The 16,390-nt window shown below is 40.4% G+C and overlaps 1 protein-coding gene across 1 annotated transcript in view; it reads right to left on the bottom strand.

The window, feature by feature from the left end:
• Nucleotides 1–350: 350 nt before the first annotated feature.
• The window catches only part of LOC148018849 (CRS2-associated factor 1, chloroplastic-like), a 56,877-nt gene continuing 40,837 nt past the window's right edge, over nucleotides 351–16,390 (bottom strand). Inside the window, exons 2-5 of the mRNA XM_087701644.1 lie at nucleotides 4,557–4,684; nucleotides 2,264–2,492; nucleotides 2,055–2,182; nucleotides 351–1,952 (exon numbers count right to left, since the gene is read on the bottom strand). Coding sequence (XP_087557770.1) covers nucleotides 1,221–1,952; nucleotides 2,055–2,182; nucleotides 2,264–2,492; nucleotides 4,557–4,684 — 1,217 coding nt within the window. The 3' untranslated portion in view covers nucleotides 351–1,220. The remainder of the gene's footprint in view (nucleotides 1,953–2,054; nucleotides 2,183–2,263; nucleotides 2,493–4,556; nucleotides 4,685–16,390) is intronic.

Raw genomic sequence — 16,390 nt, 5'->3', positions numbered from 1 at the left:
TCTTGTTTCAAGGGTTCTTGTTGCTACTCTTCGGACTGATAATGTTGTTGTTTTCAAGATCCCACATAGCAGATGTTTTCTCACCCAGATAAAATGTCTGCTGAGCTTTTTATTTCTTGCCCAATGGCCATGGCCAAGCAGGTGGGGCTGTCTTTGGAGTGTGGACTTTTTATGGCACATCAACATTCCACCAACCACACTTCAGGCTTGGATGAAATGCCATCAACTACCAAACATTTCAATCACTTCCACTTTTTTATGTTTGACTGGTTTTTGGTATATCTGGAGCGATACAAAATGCCTGTATATTTGATTCAGTTACAAGCAACCATGGTCATATTTAGCACATGCATCCATGTGATATTGGCTATGTATGGGGATTGTTGTTGTGGCAAGTCAGTTCTATGGTTTCTGCCAGTGTTGTCCCTCCACAGGTCACTGCTCATTAACTGTCCCCCTCCTATTTTCTGCTTTGTTATGTGCCTTTGTTTAGTAGCCTTGTGGCTTCTTAGATTGTTGCTAATGACCATTTCAATTAGTTCTGTAGGGTAGAAGGCCCTTGTACATATCAAAAATGTCCAACAACCTTCAGGATTTTTAACAAAAAGCCAAATTTATCACATAGTATATTCCCAATAGAATGAAGATAAAATCAGATGTCAGGACTGGACCATATTACATCATCACAAATGTTACATGAAAATAGCTTACACAGAACTTGCAGGTAACAAATTATGCCAGTCTGCTGACCATGTCTCTTATGACAGTCACCAGCCTTCTTTGAGCCAAATGATCCCAAACATCACATGGTAAGCCCACAGGACTCTCGATTCAGTGTTTGCAATGGTGCATAAAAGGCCATGAGACATCATTTCTGAGCCTCGACTAGAATCTCTGTAATTTCCCTTCAGGAATCACTTGACAATCCCATACATCCCCTCAAAACTTGTATATCCTCAGGTCCAAAGGTTCTAAGCACTGCACTAAAGCTCACTATTTTCAACTTTCTGGTCCCACATCACATTGTAGTATCCTTGATAGCATCTCATGGCTAACATATCTGATCTGGCCAAATTATTTCAACTAGTTAATCCCACATCACACAGATCCATCCTTGATAGCATCTCATGACTAATACGCATTTTTATATCTGGCTGAAAGTTTCCAACCTTCACCCATAACTAGTCGATCAGAAAGCATCCTCAACCCCTCAACATGATTTACTTCCTGATGGAAGTGTTCCAACAGTCATCATCTGAGTCGGATGATTCACAATCATCTGAACTCCAACCATAATCAGAATGATCATCTAAACAACCAACAGTCTGAGAGGTCTCAGTATCAGACCATTGGCTCATGCTTGATCTATCCTGGAAATCACTAGTGTTTGAATTATTGGTTTCATCCATATCAGACCATTCAGTTGTGTCAGCTAATAAATCAAAATCAATTGGGCTGTTATCTGTTTCTTGGTCACTAACAGAGAGAATACAGCTGTCGAGAGTCTTCAAGACAGAATTGTAGCTCTTATCAGATATGGATGACTTGTTCTTATCTGAGCTATCAGCCCCTTCAGAGAATTCAGCCATGATATTAGAACTTTGTTCATCAGTGTCATTATCAAGAGATTCACTCTCATCTGAGCTGTGAGCACATTCAGAGAACTGAGTCAACCCATTAGAATCTTGTTCATCATTGTCATTTTTGGTAGATGCAGTCCTAAAATTACCACTGTTCAGAGTACAGTGATCCTTGCTGTCTACAGCTTCCAAGAAATCAACCAATGCATTACCATCTTTATCAAGGTAATCATTCAATTCTGCTTTTGCATTCTCAGTATTTACAGATTCAACCCCTTCAGATATGTACGCAGCTGGATTTTTCATATTGATTCCATCCCACATCAGTATCTGTTCTTTTTCAAAAGACAACAGGACACATGGTACCATATCCTGAAAACGCACCATTGGATAAAATGTAAGATAGGTAACATTAGGCTTACAAGATACTTCATAATGCACTGGAAACTTATAAAGCACCAATAGGAAACTTACTCTTAGTTTTGCACCAATCTTCCTGTAGTCACTTGGATTCATGCCCTTACAATCAATCCGCACAAGATTGTCATCTACAAAGGCTTCCCTGACATGCCGGACAAGATCAGCATAGTAACCATTCTTATCTGCAGGAATAATCAGAGAGTTAATTTGTGACACATAAGGCACAATGTCAAGAACTTGAAGATTGTAAAGAACTGCCTTACTCAGTCTGCACAGAGGCATCATCCTGCGACCGCGTCGAATAAATACACGAAGTTCCTCAGGTTGAAGCCCACCTGGATTATCTGTGATGAGCCTGGGGTAGATTGGTGAGTGAGGTTTCCAAAGCATAGGTGGAATATGAGGCCTATCCCTTTTGCGATCATAATTTCGACCTCTAAAGAGATAAACAGTCCCACCTGCCCTTTGAATTACTTTTCCTCCAGTTTTATCCTACAACACAAGACAAACATTAGTAATCTATCCATGGCAGCCAGAAACATCAGAAACGTTTAAAAACGAAACATTAGAAACAAGTTTTGTAAATTTTTTTCAAGAGGGGGTAAAATAAGAAATGCAGGTTTTTTAAATAGGGATTTTATAATAGTTTTAACTAAGGAAAGCGGTTTTTAACCGCTATGGAACCCTCTCTTAAACAAAGAAAGGCCAATCAAGCTCGAGTGATAATACATGAGAGTCAATTGAGAATAATATGTTATATATCCATGATCCATTATTGATTGATGTCAAAGTTAGCAAGCTATACTATGATTCAGACCTCAAACATTATGATTCATACATATCAAACAAAGAAAATTAAAATAAACATGTAAATAGCTCATGTACAATATGTACTGAGTCGTGTTGTAACATCATGATTCTCATTCCAAAACAAATTGACAAAATGTCAAAATCCAAAATCAATCATAATATATCATAAATAACTCATAAATGAGACTAAAGTTGTATAATAATTAACTGTTAAGATAAGAATAGAATCTAGATACTAGATTGAAAGAGTCCTATAACTAAACACAATCCCATAAAAGTAAGTCTGTCATCCAAAATCTTGAGTCCTCATGAGTCATTACTCATCATCATGATCATGTTTAACATTGCCTAGCAGTTTTTATCAGAAAACCCATGTTTTTGGGTCCCTCCTTTTTTTTTATATAAACGGCTTAGGGTTTAGGGTTTAAGAAAAAACACGTTTTTTATTGTCAAAAACGTTTCTTACTTTAAGAAATGTTTCATAAGTTTCAAACTCAAAGAAACATGTTTCTTTGCTGCTATGAATCTATCCTTTCAGCTCAACTCTCTCTCTCTCTCTCTCTCTCTCTCTCTCTCTCTCTCTCTCTCTCTCTCGTAATAGGTAATTGTATTAGTAATCAAGAAAAAGTACAAGATTACGTGATGGGAAGAGACTCTCTCTCCCTCTCCCTCCCTGCTTCCCTCCCTCCCTCCATCTCTCTCTCTCTCTCTCTCTCTCTCTCTCTCTCTCTCTCTCTCTCCGCACAATGTCAATTGCATTCATGAAGAGATTACACAGTGCCAATCTTCTTTAACCACAATGTAGCCAGTTCCGGAAACAGGAGGTTTCGAACAGGTTTCACTCATGGAAACAGTTCTTACAAGTTAAGAAACTGCAAGAAAACAAGTTTTGTACAAAATAAGGTACATCGATAGAAGTGCATGTGCAATGTAACTCGAAATATGTCAATGTTGTATTGTCAATACAAGGAAGATTTAACCATATTATATGGCTTTCTCTTTCCTTCTTTTTTGTTTGAAACATGTTTCATAAGTATGAAACACCTCGTAAGATTTCAAACTATAAGGAACTGGTTTTTGTGCAACACTGCAAGTTAACCGGATATCAGAAAATTTACAAAGTCTATAGCATAACAATGCAGCCTTCAATTTTTGCTACAGTTCCATCAGTAGCTAGTTTTACATTAACACAATGCACATTCCAGTTCTCCCCATTTCTGTTTTTGCCAGGGCTCAGAAAAAACCTTCACAACTGTTTGTTTAGAAACTGCACGAATTATCAACTTCACTTAACTCCTTGAATTTAATCTTACCAACCTTCTGAGATGTTAATACTTGCAATTAGATTGAAAGTGTCAAGGTCCCTCAATCTGTTGAGCCCAAGTTACACATCAATAACTGGCAAAAATCGGTTGCCCTTAAGTTTGGATAAAAATGTCTAGCTACTGTGCCATACACTCCAATACCCCTTAGGACATCCTTTTTTCCAACTGACAGAAGATGCCAATGCCTCAATTTCTCAATGCAAGAATGGATAAAATGCTCAATTACTGTGTCATACACACAACAGTCAAAATACCCCTTAGAATAGCCTTTTTCCTGACTAACAACAGATGCCAATGCCTCATTTGCTCAATGCAAGAAAGGATTTAAAGAGTTCCTCAATGCCAAAAAGCTTAACCATTTCAGCCTTAATTTACAAGACTTCCCTGTGTCAAAGTGACAATAAGGCAAATCAAATCATACCTCAAGATGAAAAATCACATTGTCCATATCCAATGTTGGTACCCCTTTGCACCTTATTCGTATTACTTGTTCACGCCTCCAATAGTTGTGAACATCAATAAGCATATTGTGAGTCAATCCATCCCTTCCTATCACAAACCATAGTTCAACCAATGAAGACCATGTCTCCATACCCCAGAAATAGCATGACTACCAAGCTTTCTTAAAACCACTTTGTTAACTAGAAGGTGCTTATGTAACATAAACTTTAGGGGCCCCACACATATGACAGCACATGGACACGTATGACACAAAGGAGTTATGATGTTGCCTAGGCAATTAGGCATGATCTAACAAACATGATGAGTTGACCCATCCCCTCCTATCATAGAGCTTAGTTCAGCCAATAAAGACCATACCTTCATAACTCAAAATAAGCACAATTATCAAGTTTCTTTAACCTCTTGGTTAAGAAAAGGTGCACATGTGATAAAAACATTAACAGCCTTTTAACACACACATGACATGTAGTGTTAATGGCTGAAATGTTAAGCAATACAATCCAAATACAAATGCACATATGTAACAAGGAATTTATAATGTTGCCAAGGCAATTAGGCATGAATCATGATCTAATAACATGAGGCTACTACCTAGGTTATCTAGGCAGTACTTATCGATACAAGCTATTACTATAGCACAACTTAAATAACACAAATGTATGCAACAAAACAAATCAGAAGGAATGCCTGGTCTTTGGGAAAAAATATTCCTTGCATTCATTAACAAAATCATTATGCAAATGTCATGTAGGAGTAAAATGGAACCCTCGGTTTGCCATCCAAGTTACCACAAAACCCAAGCTATATGTCTCTCCAGTGATGTATTAGGTTCCATATGGCTAGAAAGACAAGAAGATGATCAGCCATCTATTTTCTTGAGATGGGAACTTAATGCCGGCTTGATTGCCTAGCATGTTTCGATGGCTAATTGCTATGTTGGCACGTCGTGAAGAAAAAGCACAGCTGACTAACCTTGCTCCATCAATTTCCTTGTACTGCAGTCCCAGGTGATGGTTGCCTTGTGCACATGAGGTAAGAAGACAAGTATTAAGGACATCATACTTGGGTGAGGGGTGATGTAACAAGAAGGCCATTGCCATATCCTATAATTGAACAGCTAGTGCATACTCATGGCATCCCTACAGCCTCTAAGATTTGAATCCAAATCAAAACTTTTGCACATTTGAACCACCATGGATATGAGCTGAGACAGCTTTTTGTCAACAATTCCTTTCCATAAAGGATCGCATCAACAAAATGGAGGAGATTGGGATGAATTGGCGTCTCTTGGAAGACTCTTCCGTTGGAGGATATGGATATGGCCTTGTCACATCTCCCCTCACCCAAGTATGATGTCCTTTACACTAGTCTCCTCGCTCCATGTGTGCAAGCCACCATCACCTGGGACAGCGGCAGAAGATTCAAGAAGAATTGGCATCCCTTGAGATGCTTGCTCTCCAAAACGTAGTTCCACTAAGTTTGAAGACGAGAGAAATGGGAATGGCAGAAAACAAAGTTTCGGCCAATTCTGGAAATGAGAGGAGTTTCAGATTTTAGCAATAGATACCTCATATTTTCAATGCACTAAACATGTATAGTAGTGTAAAAGAGCGCAAATGTGTGCAGTCACATGTCACATAGGCATTTTGTGGTGGGAAGGCAAATGTATGGCTCGGTGCTGTATGTAGCATTGAGATGCTTGGAATGGTGACTCATGACACTTGGTCCAAGTGCAAGCAAAGTTGTCACATAGAAAGTGGATGGCCCACTAGGCATTGGCATATGCATAAACTATGTGTCCATCGGGGTGACACTTGGGGCTTGATACGCGTTGGGAGAGATACCCTTACATCTAAGTCCCCATAGGTGCTTGGTTTGGGGAATATACCCCCACCACTGGACTCTGGTGTAGCTCAACCACCCCACAGTGGAATAAAATAGGAGTCTATGGGATACATGCCTAAAGGTTGTGTACCTCCCCGTGTGGTGTATAGTGGCATGGGTGGATGGATTGGTGGTTGTGCAATGAAATACATGTGAAGTGGGCAGGATGGGTGGGAATGAAAAATGTCGTGTACCAAAAGCAAAATCTCCTGAATCAACAAGTAAACAAGAAGGGTTCCCTTGTCTTCTTCTTCTTGAGCCACCTTTATTACCATTTACATACTGGTATGCATTAAGGTTATCATAATTATTTAATCCCATAGCTTGCACATCAATAGAATTAAAACCTGTTTAACTTACACCAATTATAAAGGGTTTGTATGGACTAGACATAGCAAAGTTCCTATGTCAGTGTGTCATCTAGGCTGAGAGAGTTGGGCAACCAAATTCATTAAGTGCATAAACAAATAATTGTATTGCATTAATTCCTCATTATCGTCCCTATTTACAGCACCAAAAAGGATTTAGTGTATTTATTTGGCATTTATGGTGCATGATAGGACAAATGCCCAATTTTTCCCTATAGATATTAAATAGGGTTGGGCAGTTTCACTCCTTACTACTCTTATTCATTCTTGATCAGTTCTCTCTCCTCAGCACTCTCCACTACTGTCCACATCCTGGGACTAGGGTTCAAGGCAGTTCTGACCACCCAGCTTATACGACATCATCCACATGCTGACAACTTCATTTTTCCAGATGGCAAGATTCGGCTGTATCATGGCTCCACAAATCTGTGTTTTCAGTCACAGGCAGCCGCCCAACACCCATCTTCACTCCGCAAGCAGTCTCCACACCTGGCAGCACCAGCAGTTCGCTGCCTGTAGGTCTGATCCTCCAAATATGCCTGCATTTGATTGCTGCACTTCATCAGGCAGTCGCATTTCCAGCCCTTCCACTGCAGTGTTTGGTGGGCAGCTGATCTTCAGCATTGGAGATCTTTGTGTTGTCTCCTCTAATTAGCTGCCCAGCAGTCGCCTCAACAGCAGCCATCATCTCAGAGAGATTTCAGCACATTCATCTTTACCAACAGCTCCTAGGGATTCTGTTTTGCTCCTTCTATCGCTATCCATCACGAGTGTTTTTTTTTTTTTGCAAGTAAAAAGTGGCTGATTATTTTACTCAGAAAAACTGATTACAACGGAGTGCTCATGCTCAACAGACTAGCTGGAGCTGATGAAAGTCACAAGTCCATCATGTATACAAGCCTTTCAAGGCGGTCTGGGGGGGATGGGGGCAAGAAACCATGAAGGGGGGGTGTATCGCCTTCTAGGGCTGCCTGCCGGCATCACGAAAAATAGGTCCCGGCCGCCCCAAGTGCGCATGAAAACCATCACGAGTGTATACTCTGGCATCCCTCTCTTTGGAGTGTGTTTCTCTCACAGCTCCCTCCATAGATCATTCCTCCACAGGCGCTGTAGCCTGATCAGCTAGGACATTGAAGTCATCTACTGCGAGCTCTGCTCACCTCAGTACCAGTCTTAGAGACACGCCTATCCTGAGGCTCACTCCACTAGATCATCTTGGTTCATTCAGCATGATCAATGTTCATCATTCATCTTCTTCTTTTGTGTTTTTGAGTTTCTTTGTCACAATGTTTGCCATACACACTCTTATGTTCCTCCCATGAACCTTACCATTTCTCAACCTAGTATCAAAGAACAAGTGCTCTAAGTGCTAAAGATCCTCATTCTTCATTGACGGCAAATAAAGGTTGTGGGATGCAGTAACACTTCACATTCCAATTCTTATTTATTTCACTACATTACTTGGGAGATACCATTATCTTCTTCTCCATCCACCCTCCCTTTACAATGTCATTACCTAGTGCTATGGCTTCCCTCGAGGTGGAAGCATGAATCATTGGGGCGGGTGCTCATACTACAACAAAACTGTTCACTCTACTGAAGTGTATCATCATCAATCTTTGCTTCCTGCGCCATCGTGTGTGCGTGCGGCTGCCCCTCATGCCACCTTATCATTATGAGCAACAAAGTCCATGCTACATTGGCTATCAAATTTATATCCTCAAGGCAATATGACGCATATGATACACACTAAGGCCTTGCAAGCAAAAGGAGGTTCTCAGACCTCACGAGGCGATAAGCCTTCCTAAAGACCATATTGCAACAAGCTACAAAGGCTTCCCCCCCTTATTTCTAGATCCAATTGTTGAGAAACCCTTCACCCTTCACCCGCAGTTTGTGTTTTTGCGTTTCTACTTTTTGCGTTTAGGGTTTGCAGCCCCAAAAAGGGGCGCCATCCTAGACTGACTGTGCCTATTTATAGGCCACTCTCTCATTCATTCCTTACGGCCGATTCATTCAGTCCGTCACCTCTTCTCTCTAGCCTCTCCACTGCCCTCTCACCCCTTCAGGAGGACATTGTGGTTTGTGGTCCGTGGCTGTCTTCATCATCTTCCTTGTGCTACGGTACCCTTGTTTCCTTGTATCACATTCACTCCATGATTCAGATCTTCATCATTCCATTCATCAGAGTTTCTTCTCTCTTCTCTTCTCTTCTCCATGTTTACCGCGTTCACTTTGTGTTCCTCCCGCAAACCCTACTATCTCGTTGGTACGTCATCTTTTGACATGGTATCAGAGTTGGATCTGCTCAAACAGCGGTAAAGATCCTCCACTCCAGTGAAGGCAAAGACCGGTGGCAGGTTCGGCATCCACTCCTCTTCTTCTTCCGCTGCATGAAAATCTCGTTTTTGCAAGTTTCAGGTGTTTTCAACTTGCTACCCACACCCCTTTCACGGAGGACATCACAATCTCAGCTGTCCCTAGCTATCATCTACAGTCTAGCACCTGTTTCCAGCCTTCCACCCACAGTTTGCAACTGTTCACAGCAGAGCGGCTGTTGCCGATCACTCTCCATTCAAAAAACAATCTCGTTTTTGCAGATTTCAAATATTTCAGCTTGCTGCCCAGACCCCGGACGCAGAGGACATCGCGGTCCAAGCTGGCCATTGCTGTCTACAATAGTTTGGCACCTGTTTCCAGCCTACCACACACTGTTCAGAGCTAATTTCAGCATATTGACTGTTGCTGCTGGTTTTTCCTGCGTTTTTAGTCTTTTTCTCTCCTCACCTGCGTTTTTAGTCTTTCTCTCCCCTCACCTGCATTTTTCTATTGATTGCAACCTCTTACTGTTGGTTGCATCCTCCACCCACTGGCAACTCACTTCCAGCCCTTCCACTGCCCTCCCACCCCTTGAGGCGGACATTGCGATTCGTACTTCACACATTGCCCTCACACCCCTTGAGGCGGAATGCCAGCGGCAGTCTTCTCCCACTTATTTTTGGGTACAGTGACTTCCAGGACCTACAGATCTGCAGTCCACTCCATCGAGAGACACTGATTGTTTGATACTGTCTCCCCGTCAGTCCACTCCTTCAAGAGACAGTGGCTGCTCGACTCCTTCCTATGCTTCGACTACCCAATCCGCTCCACTAAGAGACAGCGACTATTGCCCACCTCTTGCTCATTCTAAGCCCCACCCTCGACTACTCAGGTTCGAAAGGCTACCTCTAGGAGCTCTTCGGCACGACCGGCAACACTTCCTTCGTCATCAGACATTTCGGAGTCCGTGATCCATGAGTTTTTCGATTCCCTATCTACTTCAAAGGGGGATGTTATTTCTTTGCCCTCAAAGGGAGGCATCTACTTCTTCTTCGACTTCAACGGGGGCCCCTCCTCCCACATCAGAGGGGAAACCTACTCCACATGAAGTTCTTCACCCATCCTCTACTTTCTGGGGGTGGCTGTCTTCGACCAATCATCTCTTCTACTGATACCCAAGATCTTGAGGTACCACCTAGATCGGAACCTCGAAGGTTCAACCGCAACTTGGTGACGAGACCTTCGTATTCCTTCCAACATGGATGCACGGAGCTAGTGGCTTCTCTCCCAAGATTGAGTTTTGGATTCTCCAGTTCACCCTATCTACTATTCTTTACTACAAGTTCCCTTTCCGGTGGAAATCTTGGATCTTAGGGATCCTCTATATCCTCTTCCTCCTCTTCTCTTCTTGCCTTGGTCACTTGGTCAGCATGGAGCCACCTCCCGAGATCGAGTACAGGCATATCCTTATGGTTCTCAGCACCACACAAAGTTCAACATTCCTCCTATGCATTGCATGTTTTCATCATCTTTGTACTAGGGCGCTTAGGCAAGTGAACAATTTCCCCACGAGGAACACTATCCAAGTGACACCTGCTGCATGAACATTCTTCAGCATGTAGCATTCCATCTCCACCACACTCTTCTCTTGTTCCCCTTTTTGAGCCTGAGAGGGGGTATTGAGAAACCATTCACCCGCAGTTTGCATTTATTGCATTTATGCGTTTTGCGTTTAGGGTTTGCAGCCCCAAAAAGAAGCACCATCCTAGATTGATTGTGCCTATTTATAGGCCACTCTCTCATTCGTTCCTTATGGTTGAACATCTTTATAGACTTTATGGTTTGCCCAATGAAATAGTTAATGATAGGGATTGTCACGAGGACGTGAAAATTTGATGCTTTGATTATGTTTAATTGACATTTGATTAAAGGATTAATCAAATGTGTAATTAAAAGATGCACATGTAAGGTGCAAGCTACTTTATCACAGTTGAAGACCGAAGAACCTTGTGAAAAAGATGGGTGTCAAAGACAAAAGTTGTAACAAGTTACACTTGTTAGATTCTAGGTGAATTTTGATGTCAGTGTGCCCCTAGGACCATTAATTGGCTATTAAGTGTCAGTGGTGACACTAGGGACTAGGCATTAATTAATGAATTAATGCTTGTAATCCGTAGTTGACTTTCTACATGATATGCAAGACATGTTAATGATTGCTAGGAAAAGTATTAAAACAGCCCAAGATCATGCCACATTTTATGCTAACCAACATCGTGCTTCCAAAGAGCTCCAGAAAGGCATGTGGGCTTACCTTAAAGTCCCAAAGGACTCCAATTCAATGACTACTTCTAGCAAGTGCTATAAATTATCTTTGAGATATTGTGGTCTTTCCAGATTACCAAGAAGATAAGTAGTGTATCCTACAAGTTGGACTTACCTTCAAAAACTCAAGTTCACCTTGTATTCCACGTGAGTCATTTGAAATAACAACTGAGACAAGGCGAGCAGATTGTCCCAATTGAGAAAGTCCCACAACTTGAGGTTATTGCTCGTTACATTTCACTCGAATCCAAATTGGTTATTGACCTTAGGACTAAATGATCTTGTCAAACCGTCTATCTATGAATGAAGAATAATAAATAAATGCAATGCTCATGTAGTAAACATACTATGGAGGGTAAACACAAAACTTTCAACACCGGGGTCTCTAGGAATGGGGCAGAGAGTGTGAGTTGGAAAGTGTGTCTCCTCCGTACAAATTCCAAAAGGCAACAAATAGCTTGTGAATGTACATGGCAGCAGCAAACACACATCTGAAGAGTCTAGATTAGTGCCACATAGGTCTGGGACAGCTCAAACTGCAGGCAATAGCACGAAAAGTGTCAAAATGATATGGGCGACTGCAGTAGACTGAAAACACAGCAACATGTACATGTGTATCCCTAATAACAAGATAGGAAAGCTCGTGTCCCAAGCAGAGCTCTTGATATTAGGGACTACTCTTTTGTGGCTAAAGTGTACCAAGTGTTTGATCCCAAAACAAACCAAGTTATTACACAAAGAGATGTTGTCTTTAATGAGAGAGAGATCATATAGCCGCCGCAACAGCTTCTGAGTCTATTCCTCAATCAACATTACACGAGATATTGCAGCATTATGCAAAAACAATCCGCACTATCCTTTAGCTCCCATACCCCTTCTTACGGACCCATTACCTCACTAGTACCAACACACCATGTGGGATTTGGAGATCCTTCCACCAAATTCCATCTCGGAGAGTCCCAAAGGATCTGTCAAACTCGCATCTACTGCTTCATTTATGTTTGTCTTTATAACAGATTATATAGCACATTCTAAGCCGAATAGATGGAAAAAGGCTCTACAACATCATCAACGATGAGAGACCATGGAAAAGGAGCTTGAGAGCATTGAACAGAATGGAGCATGGACTTTGGTGGATCATCCGAGCCACAAGAAGATCATTGGGACTAAGTGGGTTTATTGCACTCAAAAGAAAGCTAATGGAATCTTGAATAAGTACAAGCCTTGCCTTGTGGTACAAGGGTTTTGATAGAAGTAAGGAATTAACTATGAAGAAACCTTTGCATTGATTGTGCCATTGACATCATTCTGCTTGTTGGTCGCATTGGCCACTCATCACAACTAGCTGATCTATTAGATGGATATCAAAAGCACCTTTCTAAATGGTTATTGGAGGAGGAAGTCTATGAGGAGCAACCTGTAGGATTTTCTCAAAATGACAAGGTCATTTGCTTGTGAAAAGCTATTTTCGGATTAAAACAAGCACAGTGTTTCTGGTTTCATATGATGGATGAGTTCCTTCAATCTCATGGATTCCATTGTACCCCTTAAGACCCAAGCCTATATGTAAAAACCACTTCACATGGAGTCAGCTATATCTTATTATATGTTGAACCTTTTGATCACAAGCTTTGATTTTGCGACCATAGTACATATGAAGGCCAAGCTTTGCTCCACATTTGAGATGAGTGACCTTGATCCATTGTCTTGTTTATTGTGTATGGAGGTAGTTGGAAATGGGGATGAGACCTTCGTATCTCAACAAAAATACGCCTTGTAGTGAATTTGTATTGCATCGATTAAGCATAGTCCATAGCCACTCCTCGTAAACCTACTATGAAGCTTCTTAAGGGTCCTCATGGTCAGCCCTTCGATGAGCATACTATCAATCTATGATACAAAAACTTCTCTCATTGATTCACACTAAGCCAAACCTTGCATACTTAGTTTCATTGATCAATCAATATTTAAATATACCTAAACTCTTACGTCGCATTGCTTGCTTGTATGTGTTGAGATATGTTAGGTGTACATATTCATTTGACTTACATTATGGTAATGGTATACTTTAGACTCAAATTGGGCAGAAGATCTTGACACCCGGCGTTTCCATGGCGGTTACACCTTCTCCTTGGATATGGCTCCCATTGTTTGGTCTAGCCGTAAACAAGACATTGGCTGCCTCCACTGTTAAGTGTCGTGGACACCAAGAAACCTACCATGTTTTGGAAACTTCTAGAAGATTTGAGAAAGTTCTCAAAGATTTTAAGATTTAGATAACTCTTTGGAAGGTTCTAGAAGAGTAGACATTAGCATTGTTTACGTGATCACTTATGTCAATGATGCTTATGTCATCATCTAGAAGCTTCCCCTTAACCTCCTTGACTCTAATATAAATAGGGGACTTGGCCAATAAGCCCTTCAATCTTGCCAATGTCAGTTATGAGGCTCCTACAAGGTACTTCCTCTCTAGTTCCAATTCAAGCCATGTAACTCCAATTCTTGTCTTTTTTTGTCTTCTCTTGTATTTAATCTAGTCCTGTATCAAGATCTTATCTTGTATTAAGGATCTAGCCTTGTTGTGTAAACTTCATGAGAATAATACACGATTATAAGCGGAGAAATCCCTGGCTTTGGGTTTAGCCATCCAATATCTTTAAAATTAACTCCAAGAACTCTGAGAGGAAACAGTCTTGTATCAAGAAGTATATTGTTATAATGTCTTATCTTGCAATAAAGAAGTAAGTTTTTATTGTTCTTCTTCTTCAAGTTGATTCATTGTAAGTTGTGAGGCAACAATCCTTATCCTTGCCAAGTTCATCCTTAAAACAAATTGGCGAGACTCCATACTTGATCTTGTCAATGGAAAGTGTCATCACCACTTTACAAAATATTTAAGAATAAATTGAAAAACTTCATGAGAATAATACACGATTGTAAGCAGAGAAATCCCAAGCTTTGGGGTTAGCCATCCAAGATCTTCAAAATTAACTCCAAGAACTCTGAGAGGCAAGTCTATATAAAGATGACCTTTTGACGTCTTATAATCACCTTCCTAGTTAGAGGAGCCACAGATTAGCCTACCTGAATAGTTTCATGAATTTAGAGGTTTTTTGCAATAGGTGTCGTGCTTATCTGCATACAACCTGAGTGCTATCCTAATGATGTTTCTCAAGTAGGGCTTATTGAGACACTCCTCTCAAGTACAACCCTCTCTTGTTTGGCACACTTGAGAAGGAATATCCTCTACTTTATGATATCTGAGCTTTTATTCGAGAATTCTCGATTATCTTCAAAGATACTAATAGAGCTAGAGTTATCAAGACCAAAATAAGAAGTCTATGTCAAGGATCTAAACCGACATCAACATATACATTTGAATTCTAACAACTAACTTGTGATTTAACTAGACATGAGAAGTATTTTATTAGCTAAGTTTATTGGGGACGAAATGATTATGTGAAAGATCTTCTGTTGACAATACCAAAGGTTCACACATTAAGTGACTTCATTTCTCAATCAATAGAATATGATAATAAGCGATTTTGAGAGACATCAAGAGAAACACCATGGGGCTTCATTAAGTCTAGATGCCACGACAACAATGACCTTCCAAGAAAGATAAAAAACCAATATCGAGCCTATAAAGATTGATTCAACTAGAGAGGTTGTAAATACGAAGCTCTACTATACCCCCATTTTCAAAAAACATGGATATCTAATCACAATAGAAACCATGTGACTTAATGAATACCAAGCACTCTTAGAAGGCCCCTCCTTGTCTATTGAGGCAACTTCAAGTTTTATGCTGTCAATAAGAATTTATACACTACATCAACAATTGAATGTTAAAGTCCTTTTGGACTCTAGAGCCTCTGCATGCTTCATGGCTGAGAAGTTTGCTAGGCAACATGATATCACAATCATGGAGAAATCTAGCCAAGTTCCTATAAAATTCATAATAACCATCATCTTGCTTCAAGTGATGTCAAGTATGGAACTACAAAAAAATATTAATGAGAAACTAGCCAAGGATTTCAAACAACCCTCCAAGTCACCGATAGAAGTTTCAATATTCTTTGTCGAGAAGGATAGCTCTCTTTGTATGTGTATCCACTACAAATGACTCAACAAAGTAACCATTAAGAGCATGGTTCGACAACAATGGCCAATGCTGTGAATGTGATGCCTTATGGAAATTCCAATGCAATATGCTTTTCCTTTGACACAATGCAATGCAATCAAGGACGATTGCAGAGATTTCAAGGAGATGGTCTACCACAAGGACATGAAATTTATTGCTTTGCTTAGCATTTGATTAGAAGTTAATCAAATGTGCAAATGTCACTTGCACATATAAGGTGCAAGTTAATTATTTCACAATGGGGGGATCTAAGACCCTGAGAAATCAACTAGTGTCAAAGATAAAAGTTGTAATAAGTTATGCTTAACAGGTACTAGATGATACGCGATGTCAGATTTTGGCCTGGACCAAATTATTGGCCACTTATGTCAATGGTGACTTTAGAGGCTAGGCATTAATTAATTAATTAATAACAATCAATGAGCTAATAATTGCTCATAGATACTTGAAAGACAAATTGGCTTAGCCAATTTAATTATTGGCTAGTGGAATAATTTTTCTAGATACTAAAATAATTATTAAATTAATTTTCATAATTAATATTTTAAAAATTAATTGAACAAGTTGAATAATGCTAAAAAATGAGATTAGAAGGCTACTACTTGGCAAAACTTACCCATGCTATTGAGAAACCACTTCTTCAGTTTACAGACTTCATTTAGGGTTTCGCACTAACAACCCTAAAAAGGACCTGAGTCCACATTTTGGCCACTTTTTCAATGGGCGTCCACACAATGGTGCACCACCCTAGACAAC

The sequence above is a fragment of the Lygodium microphyllum genome, chromosome 20, assembly GCF_053477565.2.
Source record: "Lygodium microphyllum isolate KBCC chromosome 20, Lygodium_microphyllum_v1.1.10, whole genome shotgun sequence".
NCBI classification, from domain to species: domain Eukaryota; kingdom Viridiplantae; phylum Streptophyta; class Polypodiopsida; order Schizaeales; family Lygodiaceae; genus Lygodium; species Lygodium microphyllum.
This window is presented reverse-complemented; position numbering and strand designations above follow the sequence as displayed.